Raw genomic sequence first — 24,699 nt, 5'->3', positions numbered from 1 at the left:
TTACTAAGCAGTGGGTTCATGTGCAAATTCTGGTGCCATATCATGGTGAATGTTTAAGTTTTCTTTTCATAATTAAAGCAATAACTGATATTACCATTGTTTATATGTTGTTTTTTTCTTATCATTGTTGTTCTTGATGAAAGAGATGGAAAACACATGATTGTATTCATTTTCTACTAAAAAAGAATCTTCAGAGTCCATGGGATTAGGAGAAATTGAACCAACTTTGGGAGAAGCCCCCTTTCTGTCTCAGAAACTTTCTACTGAATTGATATACATACGTGTACTAACATTTGATACCTTGATTTTTAAAGTCAAACAACAGACAAACCCTCTAATGATTTATACTGTATGTCAGAAGGACCAAAAAGAGATATGTAATCAATTCTAAGGGTGAATAAAACTAGTCCTGTGAAAATCTTATCAGTGACACAACTGTCTGTTTAAAATGGCTTTCAATCTGGGCCATGTAGCAAAAAGTTTATAGTGATTGGTTGAAAAACTGACTGTATCAATGCACTCTAGTATGAAAAACTCATTTTCTGTTCATTCGCTAGCATTTGTGTTACAGGGCCCCAGGTCTCATCTGGTACTAGACCAGCATGTGAACTCACTTTTTTAGTTATCCAATCTACAAGGTGACCTTTACAAAACAACCAATAAATAGTTTTTATATATCTAAAGTAAACAACCTTCTCTTCAACATTTACTTGATCTGCATAGACTATTGTCAAAATATCAAGCAACTGACACTGTATAGATTTTCATCCATATGTAACCAATATTCATACAAATTACAATCTGTAGATCTGTGTATCAAACAATTTTCAATAAAGTGATTGATCCAATTACTCTACATTGTGCATGAATTTGCATTGCAGACTACACACAATTTTGTTGTCTCCACCAGGGAGCATTCTCATGTGGTATCAGAGTAGCCATTTTGAATATACCATGCATATATTTCCATTGCTAAAATCACAGTATCAGTCTCTTTAGTTATTCTGGACCCTATAACATGGAGAGATACAATCAATGTATACAAACAATTGTGATTTTATGTAGATGGTTTGTCAAAGGCTTATAGCTTTGATTGTTTGTATGATTGATTGTATGATTTATGATACAGGGTCCAATAGTAGGCAGAGCAGTATTTGGTTAGACAACCTGAATACACAACTAAAAGATGAATGCAAGTTCTTGTTGTTGCAATGATTTCAAAATGAGATCTTACAGAATGTAATAAAACAACCACATCAAATTTATGAAGACAGATAAATTTTTAAAATGTGCGAAAGGATTTTGGAAGAAATTACGTAATTGCTGGGAAATTAGTAAGCATCACATTCCACTTAGATGTTGGGTCTTTTCCATGCAATAATAATACATTTTCCTACATGTGCTTCTCTGTGTTGACAATCTTCAGTGTGATTGTTTTTCAGCTTAGATTACATGATTTCAAAACGTTTAGTTTATGTAACTGTACCAGATAATTGACCTTGGTTTAACAGACTTTCTCATGAAATCAGTGCTTATTGCAAATTTTGTATCATTGGTTGAATATTTCTAATGTGGCAAACATATACATAAGACAATTTTATTATCAAATTCTTCAGGTTGATAAATCTTTTCTGAATATCCTTCCATGAAAATGTGATTGCCTATCACCACAAGAATGAACACAATCAACATCGTTGAAGGGTAATTCTGTGTCTTATTCCGTAAGATGTTGAATAACAAACAGGTAAAATACAATGTACAATGGGGCTGTAAAAAATCCCATTCCATTACAAACATAAATTAATAAAAAGAATCATGAGTCTGTTTATGCAATAAAAAGCCCCCTTTCAGCTCCTTATCAAATTGCTAAGACTATCTAAGCCAGCATCCATTGTCTATTTCTATTCTTTTTTTTTCATCAAGCGATGCTCACTCTATTCTCAAAGTTGGAAGACAAATTCAAATTATTTGCCATTCAGTACCTGTCTTCTTCAATTACATCACTCATCTAATATTGATAGAAGATGAAAAAGCACCACAGAGAAGAAATATTCATTGATTGCATGTGAAATACAAATATTGAAGCTTGATACATGCTCATCAAAGTATGTAATATGAATACGGAAGAAAAATATTCCTATTTTTATGATTTGGTACAGACATCCAAGTTTGTCTGTGACAAGCAGATAGTATGTTTGCTTCCCAGGTGAAAGCAATCCTGCCAATCATAGGCAGTAAACTTTACTTCCATTGGTATAACACTAAACTTAAACTAAACTCTCCATAGCAATCATCGAAGTCAAACCTATTTTTCAGACCAGATGATGCAACACATGTATCAATTACCTAAAACTCAAAAAGTCAAACACCTGTATACCGTAGTCCCAAGAGGTTTAACTTGGGCATAGTTACCTGTGTTTTTTTTCAAAAAGACCTTTTAAAGAAGGCCTGTACATAAGAGTCTCTTTAAAGGCCGTACAGTTTCCAAAACAATGATATTATGCATTTACATGATCAACAGTAGTTGTGCCTACGTCAATTGGTGACAGCGTTTTCTGGCCACTAACTCAGATGACCTAAAGCAGCATCAAGGATCAGATATGTTCACTTTGGCAAATTTCAAGTCCGCATGACAAGATTTACTTTCATATTCAACAGTCACTGCATACATAATGATGAGCCTAATAAGCAGAGTCAATGTATACACATTCCCCACTCACTGGGGAGTATGCCATCACGGTACTATTCTAATGATCCAAGCAGATGATGTAAATTATCAGTCAGGGGTTCCATACATGACAAAACTTCAGCATTCCATAAATGGCACAGTATTAAAAAGTATAAGGTAACAAAGACTGTGTTCCTTTGTGGCATATGTCAGATAGTAAGTTAAAAACTCATAAAAAAAGGCACTACATCATGCATCATTCAACTTTCCATTACTAACATTCATTCAGATGAGAGTTAAAGCCATAATTCCCATGATACTTTGCCTGCCTGGTTAAACATGAAAATATGTAGTAGTTTGTTTTAACATTAGATGCAACTATAGACCAACCAATCAATCAAAGCCAAAGTCAAATGAAGTGAATCAAGTATAGAGATATCACAGGTAAGACTTCATTCTTTTCAGAAACTATTTTTTGGAGTGATAGTTTTTGTAAGGATTTTTCTCCTTGAAAGTCAATGAATAAATAAAATATTGACTTTATGAAAAATATTACCAATTACTTATATCTTTTGAAAATCCTCACTCTTGGAAGCACAGACACAAAATTAAGTATGACAGATCAGACAAGACAAACAAAATAATTAATTACTGACATGATCACTTTCATGGATCAACATACAATCAAATTAGTCTTAAAATCACAGTTAATCAAATCAAACAATGAAAAACCTTAAGTCATTACCTATCATGAAGACTTAATTGCCCTGTACCAACAAGATGTTTCTTCAATTGGATTCTTCTTTAGAAGGCATTCATGAACATAAACCTGATTTTCCATCTCAGATTGTCAATTAATTTGATCTTAGGATCATAAAACATTAAGTTTATTATTTTCCTTCTTATTCCTGTGAATCTCATGTTTGGTTGTTAAAAACAAATAAATTAAGAAAGCTTAAGGCACTCGCTGCTTGCAATCCACCCCCATCAATCAATAAAATGCCACACTTGTTGCATATCCGTGTATATAAACAGAGTTGTGACACAACCACAAGTGAGAACTTGTTTTATCCCATGTGAATAAGATCTCTGTGGAAGAGACAGCTGCTGTATGTCATAACTGATCAACCAGGAACAGCTTCCAATGGTGCAACTATTTCCCTGAACTTGCTATGGCAACACTAAACAAGTTTCTTATGCATTTCCATGGAGAGAAAATGTGGTCATAAGTTAAAAAACTGCTCGTGACACCAATATCTCTCCACCATCTCTTCATGAAATGGACATAACTTCACTTAAGGCTCAATTTTTTCGCCAAAAATTAAACCTATTTTCTTCCACCATCTCTCCATGAAATTGACATTCATGATCACTCAAAAACTTTACTGAAGACTTCCATTTTCAATCAAACATTAAAATGGTAACTACGTTGTAGGAGACTGCCTTTGGACGTTTTTATGATGCAACTTAACTCCTGTGAAAAATCATCAACATCCCTTTAGTCAGACATGTCTGAGGGCAGCCTGGATGTCTGTTATTAGGTAGGCCCCATTCAAGAGAACTGAGGTCCTTAAAAGACCACTGAAAAATCTAACATTGGCAAGATCCTTCACTCTATCTACAACCCCAAGATCAATTTCAAAAGTTTTTTTTTTTTTTAAATCACAAAGACTACAAAGATCACTGAAAGATCAATCAAGAATCCTGAAAGACCTCAGAGATCATTGAAAGATCAAGAGATCACTACAAGATCAAGCCAGTTCATGGTCTTCCAGTGGTTTTTCAGCAGTCTTGCTCTCTGTAAAATGGGAGTTTTAGGAAAGGATGAACCAACTGCAAGCTCTGTGATTTTAAGAAGGCCAGCACAAGGTATATGTGTGTATAAAGCACACCAATGCTTCAGCAGACATTACCCAACACTGCAGATGGCAGTGTATCCAAGTATGAATGAACTATGATTGGCTTTGTGCTTGTTCTCCAGTCACATACAAACACAATTGCTCCATGTTTTTTCCTAGAGACAAGCAAAATCAACACCAAACTTGTCATCAAATGATCAGTACATCAAAATACCTATGAATCTTGGCATGACATCAGATGTCACGCTTTAGTAAAGATAACTTTCAAAGACACAGACATCCCTTGTTTATCCCCATTTATCACCCATTTTCTAGGTGATTTTCGAGACAATATTCAATTCAACTGTTGGCTTACATATAGTTTGCAATTGTGTTACTCACTCAATTAATTAACTAACTAATCAATCAATCAATGGAATTATTTTTGACGCACACACAAATATATATTTTCAACAAATGTTATTGCTTGCATGACACCATAGAAAATACTGACTTTGGTTAAATGTGCATATATTTCTAAGAGTTGGAATTGTCATATGTTTCTCCTTAAACAATCAATCAAGTTCAGAGATTTCTCCAAGCTGTCTTCGCAAAGTCCACATGCACAAACCATTTCAATGACTAATGCCTGATTCAGTCTTTTAACAGTCCTATCATACATTTCAAGCAATAGACTAAATGATGATTTAGGTCCTTCTTGGGTAAGGCAAGCTCTTTAACCATGATCATGGGCTCCAAAGGTTTGCAATCAATCACTAAATGGCAATGACCAATCAAGATCAATGTTGCATGTGCATTTGTTTCAAAACCCTGACCAAAAACCAAGTAGAATGCTTATTTCATTTGGCAGTGCATTGCAAACCTTTGTGTTACAGGGTTCAGGTGATGCTCCTGTCCTAGAAGCATTACACCAAATCTAAGTTGTGAGTTACATTCCAATCATGAATCATGACTGTCATCACTATGTTTGATCCAGATCATGATTAGGCTGCTCCTGTGGTTATACCACCCACTGGATCCTGACTAGATTCTTCCATTGACATTGCCCAGATAATATATCATGAGGTTGCCTTTCATTTACTTTTTCAAATGGACCATCTATCACATCATGGCAAAGCAACTAATGCAAAGGCATTTCTTGATATCTTTACTCAATTTTAGCTGTGCAGCTCCTTTTATTATTCTTTTACAAGAGCCAAAGCACCAATGGCGCAGACATAACAACATCTTTGGTTTCCCCCTCAGGTACTTCACATAGTATTACTGATTCTCATAAATACAATACTATTAAACATGCTAAAAATCAATTAGTACAATAATAAAAAACACTTTATGAGGTTACTTAATAATACAGCCCTGATATTTTTCATGTTCATTCAAACAGTCTGTGAAGACACCCAGTGTCCTAGGAAAGGGGGGTAGAATCACGTTGTAGATGAGAATCACGTTGTAGAAGGGTCTTCACTGATGGTTGGCAAATGCGAAAGGTGTTGAGGAGGAACTGGAAGGGGGTGCGGTTGGTGCACGGTTCGGGGTACTGTCCTAGGTATTGAAGGTTGATCTGATGACGAGTATTGCACCGAAAGATACTCTGGGATGGAACTAGTATAACCCATGAGAGGTTGTTGGAGTCTGTATGGGTACATGGAGGAGTCGAGAATAGGGTTGAAGGTAACCTCATGGGGTCCTCCTACATTTGTCCTTGGCACTGGTGTGACCTGGGTTTCAGACAGCTGTCCAACATAACCCGAATCCTGCCTAACAAGCAAGGGTGGGGGCTCCTGAGAGCTTCCTGCGGAGATTGGCAGGATTGGTGAGAAACCTAATGAGTCTGAGCTCTCATACTGGTCCAATCTGGCAAATGTTTGCTTGCTGAGACTTGGAAGAGGCTGAACAGATGGGATTGACGAAACACTCGTCGCGATTGCTATTGGTGCATATGGAACTGTTGTTACAGGCAAATTCAGAACAGGGTTGGCTGTAGGGGTCGGAGTCGTACTCTCTTGGGAGGACGAACCCTGGGAGTGAGAACTTTCGCTGGAGCTGCTGCGAGTCTCCGTCGATGAATCCTTCTTCTTCTTCCGTCGTTTGGCCAGGGGTGCATTGGACACGTCGGTGAGGAGAAATCCTTCACGATGGGCAGTATGGAATGCATGCATGGTAGCCTTCATACGCTTCTGGATTGAGGCACATGAATTGAGTATGTCTGGGGTCATAAGAGGCGTTGAACTGGATAGCTGCTGTCCCTGGATCCATTCATTGTGTAGGAGATCATCAGTGGTTATCCTCTGACTTGGGTCAACAGTGAGCAAACCTCAAGAGAAAACAAATAGAACATTGGTTACCTCATTATATTTGCAGCAAGTCTAAGTAAGGACATGATATTTCTAAGCCTGTAGTTCCAGCTAAAAGATAAATTTAAATTTGTCTTTTACTGAACAAATCTAAATAAATGGTCTTCTCTCAAATATTCCTACACTTATATAATTTTTTTAATGCATGTAAAAAACTTTCATAGACATAAAGGCCTGAATTCACAAAGGAGGTTTTTTATACCATCAGTTGAACCCATGGTTTATGCAGATTTCCTGTACAAATTATGCTTATTTACCGAATATATTAAAAATGTCCAATGCTGATGCGTGCTTTTGTAACAGTGCACCAAATTAACGCCTGTTGCCATAGTTAGATACGCTTTTTCAATCATGAGTCCACTCTTCAAACATTTTAATATTTTCTATAATGAAAAACAAATGCAATGACATGAACCACATCAATTACCTTTGATTAATTCCTTGGCAGGAACGGAGACTGAATTCCATTCTTCTCCATCAAAGCTAAAGTTACCGTGCTTGATTCTCTTCATAATCTCTGAAGCACTATTGCTCTTTGATATACTGGGATCCTGGAATGGTACCCTCCCAGACAGCATGGTGTACTATAAAAGAAGAAGAGAGAAGAGGGGAATGTTAAAAAATAATACAATGCTGTAGTCTGAAAACTAATTGTACAATGTTTACATAAAGAAATGATTAACAGTCAAATATTGTATATACATTTAAAATCATCTACATATTAAAAAAAACAGTTGATCAGTTTTTTTCTCCAAACACATCTTTTAACACCAGACTTGAAACCAGACGCTGTACACTTACCAGGTGATGAGTGCTTGTATTGCACCAACACCTATGACAACATTAATACCAGATTTTAAATCACTCACTTCAAACATATTCACCAACACCATCTTTGGACACTTACCAGGATGACTCCGAGACTCCAGACATCACAGGAAGCATCATACTCCCCTTCTGGTTCGTGCGTTCTCTTGAGCACTTCAGGAGCGGCAAAGTGAAGGGAGAAGCATGGTGTCTTCAAAGGCTGATTGCTGTTGGTGATACGCGCAAATCCAAAGTCTATGATCTTCAGTTCGGCATCATCAGAATCATCAGTGAAAAGGATATTCTGTAAGATATAAAAGAGGGATTTTCAATTACAATTCTATTCTCTATTACATGCTCTTTCATCACTTTTCTCTTTTTTGAATTGATACTTGATATCCTCTTGCAGCTCCAAAAAGCTAACTGGAATCCACTTTCTATCTTTTCTGTATTCATCACTAAAGAGGTTTTAACTCTTATGGCTCAAAGGTGGCAAATTTACTTTCAACCAATCAGATGCACGCATTAACAGTTGATTTTTTAAGTTATGAAGCTATATTTAAATGCCACTTTCACTGCAACTTTCCACAGTACTGAATACGTAAGCACATTTAGAGTACCGAAGTGATGACGTCACAAAAAAGCCTCTAAATGTTAGGAACCAGGCCAATAATACATTGACTTCGATAGGGCTAATTACTATTATGTATTCATGAGGTCATATCTTGGTGCCCCATTGACCGATTCCCACCAAATTGGGTTGTGGGGGGGGTTTTCATCATGCTCTACCAAAATATGGTATAAAAAATGCTAAACATGCAAAAATTGAAAACTGATGAAGTCACACTTCGGAACTCTATGTTGAAGTCTGGTTTAATTTAGAACATGTTTTTTGTCAGTACTAAAATTATTAGAAGCCAAAATATCAAAAGATTTTGTTTATGTTTCATTCTCCAAGTGTTTATTACACAAATTCATCATGTATAAATGGTAAAGAAAACTGATTATTCTTACAGAGTTGTAAATGGTTTCGGTGCAGAATAAGCTTGACACATTAAATCTTTACTATTAAGAGACTTGTGTCACATTCGGATATCCATAGTGAAACCACAACTTCAGTTTAAATTAAACCCAAGTTCAGAATGTGGACAATAAACAGTTAAAAAGAAATGGGCTTCATTTTACCTCTGGTTTCAAATCCCGATGAACGATCCCTCTACTATGCATGTACTCCACGGCAGAGACCAGTTTCTTCATGATCATGCTGGCTTCAAGCTCGTCAAAATGTTTCTTCTTTTTTATTCTACTCAATAGTTCTCCTCCTTTACATAATTCCATGATGATGTATGTATGGAGCTGCAGGATGGAGATCAAAATAATAAATAAACTCAGTGTCAGGGAAGCCCACTGGCTGAGGTAAACTCGACATATCAATCCACAAGACATTGTTATAAGGTACCGAAATGATGAAATCTCATTGGCCGAGGGCTCATAGATTCTAACAATTATCATTCATAACAAGTTTGAAGGAAACAGTGCCAAGTAATTTTTCTCATGATACCTCAGTTATGAAACAAAGTCAATATGCTATTGACCTTCAGTACTAAGGGCATTCATCCTCAGTGTTGGAGGAGAGCACAGTCCTCCTATTATTCTGAGTGACTTAGCAATGGTAGTAATGACTACCAAAGGGTGCTCATGCCTTGATTCAGTTTCAAACCAAGGTAATTAGCAATTTATTTACCATTTTAGCTTTCACAACTCTCAATAGTCATTAATTCCACTGAATAAAAAGTATTAGTGTGGATGCTTCACGATACACCATGTATTTCCAGGGGTATGTTTGGTCCTAGAGAAAACTAAATTACCTCATTGAAATTCAGGTCATATTTTCCTCATGATCGTCATACTTGTTATAATGATCAAATATCAGTTATCATCACAAACAACTGTTTAAGTTTATACCTGGTCTTTGAATTCTTCTTTGAAATGTACAATGTTAGGATGTTTCTGACAGAGTTGTAACGTTGTAATCTCCTGTGTACAGGCAACCCTTCGACTGACAATTTTCACAGCATATTCCTGGCCAGTCTTTATATGTGTACATCTCCTGAAAACGTAGTAAAATTATAACATGATTGGGGTTGATAATATTGCCAGTACTTGAAACATTTGTAAAAAGCGCAATATGATTGTTACATAACATATTTGGTGATACCCATTTTGTAATATTTTGGGATTAGAGTACTTTCTATGAAACCTAAAGTGTGTCTTAATAATATTGTAGTATAAATGATATATATAAAAAAGAAGCAATATCATTTGATATCTATAGAAATAGTTAAGGAACATAAAAATTAAAGTTACAAAGTTGTCCCTTCTTGAAACTTTGATAAGACACTAAGTTAGAAAGTTTTCCTTTCTTGACAGTTTGATTAAATACAAGACAATTGATTTGTGTATTTTTACATGTATAAAGTAATTTATTTTTATGTTAAAATCACGTTTTTAGAGCTGCCAGCTATATCTCATACTCACTGAGAATTTAATAATAAATCAGGAAGATCTATCTTGAACAGACTCCATATATGTTGTTTGTTGAAGAAGTGGAACAAATAATTTCAAATCAAATTAAAAAAATCAAATTCAACCAAGTTATTGGGGAGAAGTATTTCTTTACACAGTAAAATGGGAAATTCAGGAAAATAAAACACTTGATAAAAATAAAAGTTCAAAAAGAACACTTGTTTGTGATAAGTAGGGATTAGGGAAGAATGTTATACCTGCAAACTGAGAAACTACCATCCCCTAAGGGGGCTGACTCCATGTCCAACACATACTGCTTGGTGAAGAGAGAGTCCTGATGAAAATAAAAGAACACTGACATAGTAATAAGAACCCAAGAAGAGATTAGTATGAGATTGAATTTTGAAAGAAACTGTTACTGAGATAAGGCCTGAGTCAGACCGGGAGTTCCTCCAGTGCCTGCCCGAGGCAGTCAGTCACTGGTGAAATTTCTTCCAGACCAGTGGACCGCTAAAATAAATAAAAACATCAACCACTTTTAAGTCCTTTCTTTCCTTATCTAGATCTATGTATTTAAACTCTCACATGATACTAACTATATTCCTAAACAATAAATCAACTGAGTATAACAATGAACATAATAGTATTGGAGCAGGATTTCTCTACTTTCTTGCTTTAATTCACTGGCACAAAAATTTATAATCCCAATTGCATGGGTGCAACCATTTTGTTCTGTTTGCATTGTTTGCACTTTTAGTTACTCCACTGTAGAATTACAGTGATATTGATTTCTAGTTGATCTGGTTGATATTCATAGTCTTTGGTGATACTGAATCTCTTATGTTTTTCATTATTTTGGTGGTCCATTGGTCTCCAAAATATCCTGAGCTGGCACTGGTCTACAAAAAAAAAACCTGGATGACCCAGGTCTAACTGAAACTGTATATAAGTTGTTGGGAAAGGTTTATCAAAGATCTGAACTAGTATTTTCCTGCAAGTTATGAAGTCATCAAAAATTTAGACACCTTGATGTCAAGAGTCAGAGGTTCTACGCACATAAATTCATATAAACATGGCAGGGTCTTATTTGAAGATTATATAAATGTGAGGACATTTGAAGAGCAATACAATACAGTAGAAAACTTTCTATGATTTCAAACAAAATATCATCTTACATCTTCCCATCAACCAGAATATCACTTTCAATTAAGCTGTAAACAAAGTTCACTTTACACAGAATTCTCCAATTTGTATGTATATCTAGGACGTTAAAATTGGAAGTAAAATTGTTGCATTACTAATACAGCCTTCACTGTAATGGAACACCCTTCTTTGTCTCTTCCATTTTGTTTCACGAATCACTTGGATTGTTTTGATAATCAACATGAATGATGACATGACAATGGCCAAAATGTTATTATGATAATCTATCAACCTAGATTGTGTTTTCACTACCCTGGAATGGATTATGGCTTTAAAATAACATTTGTATCATTTAGTGTATCCAATAAGTGTAGCAACCCATACTTAGAGCTTGGCTTTATTTTAAATAATGTAGAATCCTAAAGATTTCAATCAAGTACAGCAAAAGAAAATGCCTTTGTTGAACGAAATCCCTGCAGTAATGTTTCACTTAAAGATTTTTTAAAAATCAACTCTGGGCTCTGTGACACAAACTGAGTTACTGATTGTAGAAAACAAATTTTATGATAGAACTGTATTGACTGGAGTACAATCTATCTTGAAAACTGATCGTCACTACAATTTCTATTTTAGGCTCAAGATCATCAAAGAAACTGTATCAAAATCAATGAGAAATAGTGACTGAAATGCATTTAAGAATTACTGTAATATGCTGTAAGATTTGGAATTATCAAAATTATTTCAAAAAATATGAAATTCTGCTGAGCACCAAGTGCACTGCACACACAATGCATGTATGGGACTACACACAAACATTCAACCTCAACAATTTAATGATTTTATGTGAATATGATGGCGTCAGAACAGCAATCCTTTAATACAGTGGAACTACAGTAGGCCTACTATTCCTACATGACAAAACTTGTAAGCTCACAATAGGTGGTTTCAGACCGCCTCGATCACAAGAATCCCCGTTAAATTACGAGAACATTTTTAGGCCGAAAAATACCCATTAATTATTCCTGCATTCACACCGCCCCGAAACATCCTCTTCGGGATAAATTCCTGGAGTTAGGAGCATGCGCAGTATGGTCTAATAAGCAGGCAAGGTGCGAGATTCAAAACCACTAGCCCAGCAGCCACCCACGGCGCCCGCGCCCAACGACATGCTGGGCTAAAAGTTCCCGTAAATTGCTTTCACATTGCCAAAATACCTGCGACCTTGGAAAAATCCCTGCGAAAGTTCTCGTAATTTCGCCAAGTACCTACTATTTAGCGGGTATTTTCTTTTGGGGAAATTACGCGTAGTTTGCTTTTACATTACCAAAATACCTGGTATTTTCTGATCGGGGTAAATTTCCCGATCAGAGAATACCTGGAACTGACGAACTTCGAGGCGGTCTGAAACCACCTAATAATGTTTCCCCTTTTCCAAGCTTGACTTTCCCAAAGTTTCTAATCAAAAAACCAGTGAAGAGATTATTTTTATTGACATTACTCAGGGATAAATTGACAGATGTACCTACCTTAAGCTCATGTATTGAGAGAATAGAGGAAAGAGATGGACGGTTGTGTTCAGACGGCTTGGTGAGCATGTCTTGGGTTATGGCATTGTCACTGTAAAGGATGGAAGGAGCTATGAAGGAATAACCCTGCAAGAAAAGAAATAATGACAGAAAGAGACAGTGTGAATATAGGGAATATGCCCAATTGTTCTTACAATCACTTCAGAGTTTAACATTTCCGCCTAAATTCATGAAGTTGGGTTCATTAAAACCTAAGGATTTGAATCACATCATTTGGCCTCATGGCATAAATACAACCCCATCGTGTTAAAATGTAAAATGTAAAAAGTGGGTTAAGTTAACCCAGGGTTTATAAAGCCTCCACTTGCTTAATTGAACACATCATTATACAAAAACAATGGGATTTAGCTAATGGTTGTATTTAACCTACATTCATGAAATGCAAATTTAAAGTAGAAATATATTGAAAATCATAAAAATAAAGAATTATATATCAAATCAAAGGGGAAAATAAGAAGAACACGATGGTGTACATCATTTATCATGGAGACCGATGAAAGTCACTTAATTGATAGTTTAAAGTTCTCTCTCTGAATGCTTCAAACACGCACAATTACGTCCGCGAAATTGGTTTTTTTTAAATGATATGTATAAGTGTACGAGAGACGTGATTGGCTCTCCCAGGTCAAGCTCCACTTGCATGCAAAACTTGTTGCAAGGGTACGTTTTCTCCACACTGTCACTGAATACTTCGATCACGAAATGAAAGAAAATCCAGAAGTTTATCTAGATTTTGGATTTTCAAATTGATGATTTTGAAGATGAAGAGAAAATTGATGAAGTTTCTAGCTCTAGTGACGTGGATGGAGGTAAATTAGGGGAATTACACCTATGATGATGAGTCGGACAATTCAACTTGCATGCCGATTCGCTACCAACTCATGCAGCTGCTAGTGCTAGCTGCATGCTGCACGTACCGCGGGCCAAAATAAATCCATAAAAATGAATTCCAGCCTGACCATCCAGACAGAGTCTCTTCCCTCATTTACTCTAAAGAAGGAAAATAATGATATAACTGTACTTACAAACAAGTGAATATATCCGAATCTGAAGGCAAATCAACTCAACCAATAGCAGCAGACGATATGCACCGACGATAAACTTCACGTGGCTGGGATAAATTGTCACTCGTTCTGTTAGGTATAATTTCTACCTCATTATATTTTGACAAAATTACGAATCTCGGGGAATTATTTATCTATAAAAAATATAGTAACACCTCGTACTATTTTTAAATTACGATAAAACCTTTTTTTAGGTAAATAGTTGAGGTAAATTAAAATTAGATGTAAAGATCATCCCCAACATGCGTAGCTCGTTCCGTATGTGATTGTAAACAAACCATCCAAAATGCCGGTTGAGAGCTGTGCAACACGTGCATCTACCGTACTCTCTCAGCTCAGCCAAAGCGAGCAAGCAATGTGTGTTTGTGATGGTTTGTTTACATACGAGCTATACGCATGTTGCATGCGGATGATCTTTTACATCTAATTTTAATTTTAACAGAACGAGTGACAATTTATCCCAGCCACGTGAATATTATAGTCGGTGCATATCGTCTGCTGCTATTGGTTGAGTTGATTTGCCTTCAGATTCGGATATATTCACTTGTTTGTAAGTACAGTTATATCATTATTTTCCATCTTTAGAGTAAATGAGGGAAGAGACTCTGTCTAGATTGTCAGACTGGAATTAATTATCATGGATTTATTTTGACCCGCGGTACGTGCAGCTAGCACTAGCAGCTGCATGAGTAGCGAATCGGCATGCAAGTTGAATTGTCAGACTCATCATCAGAGGCGTAATTCCCCTAATTTACCTCCATCCACGTCACTAGAGCTAGAAACTTCATCATCATTCTCTTCATCTTCAAAATCATCAATTTGAAAATCCAAAATCTAGATAAACTTCTGGATTTTCTTTCATTTCGTGATCAAAGTATTCAGTGACAGTGTGGAGAAAACGTACCCTCGCAACAGGTTTTGCATGCAATGGAGCTTGACGTGGGAGAGCCAATTACGTCTCTTGTACACTCATACACGTGATCAAATTCGAGTCAATTCAGAGACCGCTGGGAGGCGTATTTCGGAGAGGCATTTTAGCGCTTTTTAATGGGCGATTTCCACCTTATGTAATTACTTATGGTATTTTTGAATGACCAAATGATAATCCCCACATCATGACCTTTCCACTGATATATAATAAGGCCATATTCATAATCAATATATTTCTCCTTTAACAACAAGGTATTACAATGTAGCAAATAACATGATTTAAACAAAAGGCTAGGAACACCAGAAGCTTGAAAGAAAACATTACACTGGAATCATTCTTAAGTATGTTTGTCTCGTTAAGTCTTATATTTTGTTTTACAGAGGTACTTTAAAAGAAAGACATTTACATGACACTTGAAAAACTCTCAAGAAATGGATAATTAGAATAACAAGACCTGGGCCCATTACATATAAGTTACCATTATGGTAACTTTGCCATTTAATGGTCACTTGCATGGAATCCTCCTTGATTTTGATTGGCTGTTGATCATCGTTACCATGGTAGTTACCATTGGATAGAAAAGTTAGCACACACTAGTAATTTGTATGCAACAAGGCCCTGATCATAAAATTTTCATCAATCTGGTTTGGTGAAGGAATTATCTAAATGAGAACTTTACATAAGAATAGATAGCACTGAATCATTGTATGATCAATTGAATGTTCTTTTCTTCTTAGTTTATAATACACCCCCCCCCTGCAATTCTTGCAGACAAAATTCACTGTTTAAAAAATGGAATAGGTCAATACACGGCAGAGGACTGCAAGAAATTCCACAATACAATATGCCATATACTTGTTGTACTCTAGAAGTTGACTGTGAAAGTGAAACAAATCACCACTTCCATGTAGAATACCTATTTAAAGGGTAAGTAAAACTTAATCTCACATAAACATTACAATGATTAACAATCTAGCTATTTATCTCATGTATGAATATATGCTCCCGTTCTTAGTCATTAAACACAATCTATTTCTTAGTGACAAAACAAATAGAGGAAGAAGAAAACATGTTAATATCAAGACAAGCCGGAAGTCCAGAACTCCTTCCTGATCTTAAACAATATCTGAAGCAGCAGTGGAATAGATCACATTAGTCAGAACAAACCAAATAAAGTAAAAGGTGACATGTTTGTGTCCAACAACTCCGGAAGTACCAAAATGGTACACACCAATGGTCGTTCAAACATAGTCTGCTACGGTCTATATAGGCGGTGCTGCACCATCCCGAGTTTGCTCAATCTCGAGATTTTAGCCCGATCAGCCCTCTTCGCGATTAATCTCGAGATTCAAGAAACCCCGTCTGCACCATCCCACGACAGCGATTCCTGCTCGAGCGAGGCAACAAGCCCGATATTACGAGCATGCGCACTTTCGGATCTTGGAGTTTCAACGGCCCGCGCTTTTGAATAACTTCCCGCGATATGCAAGCAATGTACTCCTTTCACTAGCACTTTCGCCGAATTCAACCGGTGTTATGCAACAATCCTCTCAGCTCAGCGAGTGAAGAAGTGATGTATTCTTCGTTAAATATGATGGCAGAGTAGGAGGCAACGACAGAGAGAGAGAGAGGGAGAGAAGGAGGAAAGAAATGCTATTTGCTCACATTTTGCGAAGGAATAAGACAACACTGCTGTCAGTGTTGTTATTGAATATGACCATCGTCGATGAGCGCCTCCCCCTTCGGTCTGGTCTCTCCCAAAATCCATTCACTGGTGGGACACCATCGTTGCTTATGAACGCTATTCGCATGTATAAAGTTGACTTCCGCACGTGTTTATGTTTTGACCAAGGCGGAAGTGGAACGCGAATTGCATTATGGACTGACGTCATGAATAAATTACCCCGAGTCCAATCTCGAGTGCGTCTGCACCGACGAATTAGCGGGATAATTCGTAAAATAGCGCGCTATTTTGCAAATAAACCCGAGTTGACTTGGGATTGCAATCTCGAGATTAATCCTACGAACTAGCGCGATAATTGCGTCTGCACCGCCAACTATCTCGAGATTTTTCAGATCGGGATAATTTGCCGGATCAGAAATAGCGCGCTAATTTGAAACTTCGGGATGGTGCAGACGGCCCTTATGAGACAACATCACCATCTGCCTTGCTGTCTCTCTCATTGTTACTGCATCTCAGGAGAATCTCTCGCATGGTTAGAGCCCTGAGACACAAGATGATACGCATGGTCACCAAAAAATATTGGCCATGGCAATGACTTCGATTGACTAGTCTTGACATCCTAGACCTGTGTTTGCACTGCACTACTGGTAGGAACCGGAAGTTGTACATACATGTAATGTAGTAAAAGGAAATTAAAGGTCATGTCCAATATTTGTAGCAAAATTAATATTGATGTAAAAATGACTCAAGGTGTGTGGAATTGTCCCATGGCTTGCCTGTGTCTGAAATCATAGTAATTTGAATCTGTTATCCAGTAACAAGATCTTTTATTGGTTTTACACATGAATGCAAAACCAGAATTTACCAGTATGTCCTAATCTATCTTTAATAATTTATGCCTCTATGCCTCTTATTTGCTTAAAATTCACCTTGATAAATAAATAAAAATATCTCAGTTTTGCCATAGTTGCCTTGCTACTGACATGTCTTGCCCAAAATAGGATGCTGAAACCAAGAAAGAATCCAATAATAAATTTGCCCTTTTGTCAATGTCATTGAGTTCACAGAACTTTTTTGTTAAAAAAATTAAGGCATTTTTAATATATATATATATATATAATTAGATTCTTTCTTCATGCATGCAAAATAAATAAACCTTAATTATAATTAATACATGGAATCTATTATTAGACAGTGGATTCAAAACACCCTTTTTAAATTCAAGCAATTACTTTTCAAGTGTTACCAAAGGATTGAACGACTAGGAGTATAGAATGTATTACACTGGGAGATGAGATTGGTAATATAAAAAAAAAATGCCAGAGATTTTGGAAACAAGATTGGTAATATTAAAAAAGGCCAGAGATTGGGGGAACCAAATTAAATGGATAAAAGCCTGATCATATTACCAAATACCAAAATATCATCCTAAAACTTTCCATTCACACCTATAGCTGTCAATGTCATCTAAGGTTTTTCAACAGAGACTACTAAAACACCCACTACCACTTGTCCATTCTGCTAAATTATTATGCTCAACATGCTCAAAGCACAGTGTTCCATCCATGCTTAATCTAAAACACAAAACCAAAACTCAGTCAATATATAAACACCACATGATTATATTGCAGAGGAAATAATAGAACATAAAAGAATAACAGATTAAAATAAATCTCATTGATGTTTATTGAGGTACGTTTATGATGAACAAGATGTTGTTGTTTCATCATGACTTTATTCAAGTTCAAAGACACTGATATACAATATATACATAAAGAGACCAGGTCCATCGTTTCCATTCCAAACAAATGGCAGGTCAGTACATGGATTACAAGACAAGTAATACGTATATATACCAATATAGAGAATTATTTAGAGTAACATAAATGCAGGAAAATAATTAGTTAAAGCTGTCGTTGATATCACGTTGGAAAAAAAAACACTCAATCAGTCTTCTAAATCAGAGCTGGATATGTAAATGGAATTAATCAACTACTGCATACAACCTGAAATGTACAGACAACATTATGAGAGGTGTTTTGTACCCAATTTCCACTACGGTATCTTCTTAATTATTATCATTATATATACGGCTGTGATCATTATATGTTTTTGTGTATTCAAATCAACTTAATTAGCTACTGACATCACAAAGTTATGAGAGTAATATTAGTAAAGTACATTTGCCTTGCGCAAAAAACATAGTTAGGCAAATTATCTTGGGCCCTTGGGGATGGTTACGGGTCCAAGTGACGTACCTCCCCCCAGGTTCGCTCTTTTCTTGCGTAGAATATCGAAAAAGAGGAGAGTATGGCGAGTTTAGAAAGGGTATGGAAAAATTCTGTTGGTCGGTTTTTTGAGCTTGTTGTTCTGAGGAGTTTTTTAAGGCGGTGTTTATTATTCCGGTCTACTAGGCCCCTTGCCCCGACTTCTACGGCGTAGAATGACACCATGTACCCCCTTTTCTTTGATATCATGTAATACTAACATACATGTATACTGAAAGCATGCTATATGAAATAACAAGAGAAATTATGATACAAGTAGAGGTAAAAGCGAGTTTATCAGCTGGTATGCAAGTTTTCAAAAGAGTATCAGGTGATCAAACCCTTGTTGTATTGGTTTCATAGCAATACATTACCATGATACACTTTATGATACCAACAATAAATGCCTACCAAATCAAATTGATAAGAGCTTTGCTGATGTAACTACTAGTAATTACTTATATGTTTGTTATCATACACCAGTTTCTCAAGGACTAATAAAAAGTCACAAGGAAAAAAATCATACTAAATTTATAATTGAGATGTGTGAAACTATTTGAAATAATCAAAAGGAACAAAGGTTCAAGCATGAACGTAGGTATTACAGATGATCATAAGAGCTTCCTTAGCAAGCATTAGATTGGGAAACAGAGCTCTTTATACAGTATGAATTATAACTCTTAACTTTACACAACGATCTGTTATTTTAAGTACTAATTAGCTATTGTAGAAAAAATATTATGGTGAAATGTGAGGTATATTGTACCTTTTCCTAGACTGTTTTAGATGAAATAGAAGAAATAAGCTATCTAAAAATGATAAATAATGGAGGTTTGTCGCACACCGTCACCGTGCATGAGATCATTTAGCAGGCAAAGCTAATGTGTGTGCCAGAGCCGTTAGCCTCCTTTCTGCCCCCTCCCTTTTCTCTCTCCCTGTCCCCCCCCCCCCCCGGCATTCCCTTCCCCTCTCCCTCTCTACTACAATATGATAATGAACACATGAGAATTAACTTGACATGATATGACAGATAAGTAGCAGGACACGTGCAATTTGAGCTTCCCCAACCTAACATGAATCATTTAGGAAATGAATCACGGCTTGAAGATGTGTTAAACTAATACACCAAGAAGAAAGTAATCGCTCGTTCCTAATCAAAGAGATAAAGATTAAATTAACAATGACATGGATGTTGATTATTTAAATTTAGAGTGGAAATATGCTAAGAGTTTGACTTCTTAGATCTTGACTTCTTAGATCATCAGCCACACACCCACTCTACATCTCTCTCTCTCTCTCTCTTGCTCCTCTTCTCCCCTTCCTCATGGATGTCCATCCCCTCGCCTGTCATGCTATCTCTGTCTATCTGTAACACAGTCTCTCTCTCTCTTTCTCTCGCTCTCTCATACACATACACATCCTTACACCATGACTATTTCTACCCTCCCCTCCCTTCCCATCTTCACTCATCTCACCCCTTCCCTTTCCTCCAAACCCTCACCCCTCTCTTACTCACACCTACACACCCCCACCCATTCCATCATGCAATATCTCAAACCACCTTCCCCTATTCCCTTGTCGCGATCACACTTCCCCTGCCAATGAACAACTTCCCTCTTCAACTGTAGCATATTACCGTAAAATACTGTTTCTTCAAAGAAAAAGTAGTACATATAATACTTTTGTTTATTCACACCATAAAGACAATACATTGATCTGCTTATTCTCCACGACTCTCTTTCTTCTCGTCTCTCCCCTCCCACTTCCTTTTTCCACTTCTCACCATCACACTTCCCCCCAGCAAATGAAATACTTCCCACTGTAACTGTACCGAATTAACTACTATTTTTCCAAGAAAAATACTTTTAATATGCCTCATACAGGAGAGAATGCAGTCATGATTGTTAAGCAAATTTCCTGCAGAATATTTCAAAAATCTGGAAATGATACAGTCAAAGCCCCCAGACAGGAATTTGTTTTAAAGGGGTTCATCTTAAAGTGAGAAAAACTGTATTTACTCTTCTTTTTTTTGGTGAATGACAGCCTAAGACAAACTTGTTTATATTTTACTTGTAAACCTGCCACTAACATGCTTTAATCTTTTTATATAATCTTTAATAATTTCTAGGAATAGTAGAATTTGACTTTGAATCAATGGCCTGAATTACGGGAGATAATTCAAATTAACTTTTTTTCAGTTTTTTTTATCAATATTGCTATTTACCCAAAAAATGAGGGAATTTCAGCTACAAATTAAAGATCATATATACATTTTATACAAAGATAACATATGTTACATTATTTCACTTCAATATCATACATTTGCAGTAAGCTGTGTAAGATAAAAGATTGACATTTGGAGAATTCATAAAATCAGCGGTCCACGCACTGCAATAGATCCTGGCTTGAAGTTTATAGGAATTTTGTGAAAATACAGGCCAATGACCTTTATATTCTTCTGGTAGCCATCTAGATTTTGAAGGGAGAGGAGACTGAAGTCATTCGCTGATAGGATATAATTGAGAGCACAGACACAGCGGAATACATCCATAATGAAAGTAAATTTGACTTTCCTTGAGGATAAAGAGGAGGGCTGTCACATTGCTGTCTCAGTGCCAGTGTCTCTCTCTCTCTCTCTCTCTCTCTTTCTTTCTCTATCTTCACCCTCCTGCCTGCCTCTCCTTTATCCCCCCTCTCTTATTATCTTTCTTTCTTCCCCTATCCCCCTCTCTCCCCATTCTTTTTATATCCTTCCCCACTCCTCTTTCTCTCTCTCTCTTTATATTTCTCACCCTTTATTCTTTATTTCCCGGCTCCTTCCGTTTCCCTCTCTATTCAGTGTCTTGCTCTCTACTCCCTAACCCCCTCTCCCCCTTCCCTTCCACCCCTTCCTCCTCATTTTTGCAATCTATATCGTTTCTTTCCCTCATTTTATCATCTTTCTCTATAACTGTCTGTCTCTGTGTCTCTCAGTTGTCTGTATCAGTGTTCAGCGGCGTGTGTAGGTGTTTTTATCAGCATGTCTGTCTATATGCCATGAGTCAATAACTGAAAAGACTATCTGTGCCATTCCTCCCCCATTTCTCTCTCCCTATCTGTAGCCTTCCCATTCTCTCCATATATCACTGTCTTCAATACATTGGGTCAATCACCCTAAGAAAGTCTGGCATCAATAATGTTCATACAGTATACAATTTCCATGAAATATTGCAGACGAAAAACATGGAGGTTGATTTGTGTCACAGATAACCTCATTCACGACAAACACACATGCTTATCCAGGACAGCACAGCAAACGATAACTGAATCTCACCGGAATCAAAATATGTTTATTATGATCTGAAGGTCACCAAGATAATAACCATTGCAAAAGTGAGATCTATTTGTGGGATATCCATTGTAATAAGGATAAATGCTCCATATTTCAAAGTAAAACTTTCGATTCAAAATTTGTACATTTCTGTAATTTAAAAATTCACATGATTTCCAAGATCTTAACATATATTATAGACTTACCCTAAAGACCCTTGCATCGGCCGTCTTGGGAATGTCTGCTGGAGAGTCGGCAGGGATGAGAGATGTGAACTCCTCTGCAAAGTTGCTGGTATCCAGTTCCCCATTGATGTGGGGTCTGAAGGGTGGAGGTACCCTCTTGGCCTCTACATCTTCCCATTTCAACCCCTGTAAAAAAATAATAAAACTAAAACTAACTAAATAATACTAGTGTCCAGTTCCCAGTGTGGGGTGTGATCGCTAGAGGTACCACTGTAGCCTCCATTTCTTCCCATTTCTATTCCTGTCAAAAAATAATAGATTCAGAGTTACTGGTATCCAGTTCCCCCTTGAGGAGAAGTCCGATGGCGAGAGGAGATACCTTCTTTGCCAGATCTTCCCAGTTCAACCCTGTAAAAAACAAATGAAGCACCCAAAGGAATTCTGGTGTCCTGTTCTCAGTCGATATGAGTTCTGAAGGGTGCAGGTACCTATTGTCACAGACATTTTCTAGGCTCAATCCCTCAACAAAATAATGTAATAAAATAATTTTGAATCATGTAATACCAATGATTTTGAGCGTTTACAAATCATTAACCAGGCTTTGGCAAGATACGCAGATTACTGCCTTGTCAGAGGATGCTTATTGTATGGTGGGATTTGAATTTGGGACCTCATGGCTCAAAATCTGGGGACATATCCACTGATCCACACGTCTGCAATATATCTAAAAAATTAAAACCCATATGACTAATAACTTTTATTCTTCATTGAGAAAACTCTATTTCAAGAAGTCTCTTGTTTTTTCTGACAAAATGAACAGCTCAATCAGCTCAGAATTGCAACAATGCAAGACCATTATGAAACTACATTAAAATGAATTCCTATCATATTTGTATATTTTATCAGACCTGAGGCCATTTCATAATGCTGATATAAGTTAAGAGCGAATTTCAGAACGACTGGTGATACTTTCTTGTGGTAAATGATATTGACTATTAAATGTTCATTGGTGATTATTTTGCGCATAAAAAAGGTTCACCAGTCATACTTAACTTACAAATAGCTTTATAAAACACCCACTAGAATGTATGAATAAAAGAAACTTCTATCCAGTGTATATGCTTAGCAAGGAACATGGAATATAACCAGGTTTCATCAGTGGGCCTGTCTTTATATATTCTCATTACTAGGTCACCTGTTCTTTTTCTTTTCATTTTACCTTCACTATTAAAATAGACCATACCTTGAAGAAGGAATGAGATTTGACGTCTTTCACCCCGTTACATCCAAGTCTTTTGGTTGGATCCTTGATGAGTAACTTGTTGATAAAATCTTTGACCTCTTTGGAGAATGTATGCGGCATTGGAGGGTGGCTGGTTAAGATCCGTCTGTGATAAATTTCAAAGGGAAAACAGTGAAATTATATAAACTTGGAAAACATGTTACACATCATGCATCAGAAAATCTTTTAAGTTCTAGGAATTTAATAAAATCATTCATCTATTACATATTTCCATTTTTCATGTATTTGTTCACAAGCATTATCAAAGAAATCTAAAGACAGACTGTATTATATTATCTTTCATTGAATGTGAGTGTGAAACAAGAATGACAGTAAATATCTTTTATAGAGACTGCAACAGGATCAAGCAAACTGAGGACTAAATATGTAAAACAAAACAAACAAACTAAAACAATCCTCCTTCATCAAAATTTATTATTTGAAAAATATGTATATCAACTGTGCAAATGAATGACATCTGCTTTGCCCCTCCCCCCCCCCCCACAAAAAAAACACATGAAGGGATTCAACTTTTTTATATACATGTAAATACAATGTATCTCTTTAACCGATACATCATGACATCCATGGCTTCTTGTTTTAACCACAAAACAGCACTTATCTGACCACAAGGAACATCATCACACTTTGAAAGTGGTGTAAACCAAGATGTATCTGTGATTCATGTGGCTTGTACCAATTTATTCCCACAGTTACAATGAAATTGATCGACTGAACATCAATTATCTGACTGCTCAGAAGAATTGTTCCTCTATCATGCATATACTAATTAAGGTATGTGACAGCGACTAAATACTTTACGAAAACATTACTTATCTGAAAACTACATGAAGATAATGGAGGAAATAACAATCATGTAGCTGGAGGAAGGTTTATTGTTTGTAATTGTATTCTGAGAGGAAACTTACAAACTTATTCTTTTTAAAAAATAATGCAAAGGATTATGCACTGTACAATAAAGATATATTTCCTTTCTAGTCATAAGATTAAACTTTGGAAGAAAATGCCACAA

The 24,699-nt window shown here is 36.4% G+C and overlaps 1 protein-coding gene across 1 annotated transcript; it reads right to left on the bottom strand.

Moving 5' to 3' along the window:
* Positions 1-675: 675 nt before the first annotated feature.
* Positions 676-23,774, bottom strand: LOC129264937 (ribosomal protein S6 kinase alpha-5-like). The gene is made up of 9 exons (XM_054902906.2): positions 23,628-23,774; positions 22,406-22,570; positions 12,884-13,009; positions 10,472-10,548; positions 9,654-9,798; positions 8,874-9,044; positions 7,789-7,992; positions 7,309-7,465; positions 676-6,841 (listed from the first exon to the last, which is right to left on the bottom strand). Exons 1-9 carry the CDS (start codon positions 23,745-23,747, stop codon positions 5,970-5,972), a joined length of 2,037 nt encoding a protein of 678 aa, XP_054758881.2. The 5' UTR covers positions 23,748-23,774; the 3' UTR covers positions 676-5,969.
* Positions 23,775-24,699: the final 925 nt, after the last annotated feature.

The sequence above is a fragment of the Lytechinus pictus genome, chromosome 7, assembly GCF_037042905.1.
Source record: "Lytechinus pictus isolate F3 Inbred chromosome 7, Lp3.0, whole genome shotgun sequence".
NCBI lineage: Eukaryota > Metazoa > Echinodermata > Echinoidea > Temnopleuroida > Toxopneustidae > Lytechinus > Lytechinus pictus.
Note: the sequence above shows the minus strand (reverse complement) of the source record. Positions and strands in the feature narration are given on the sequence as shown.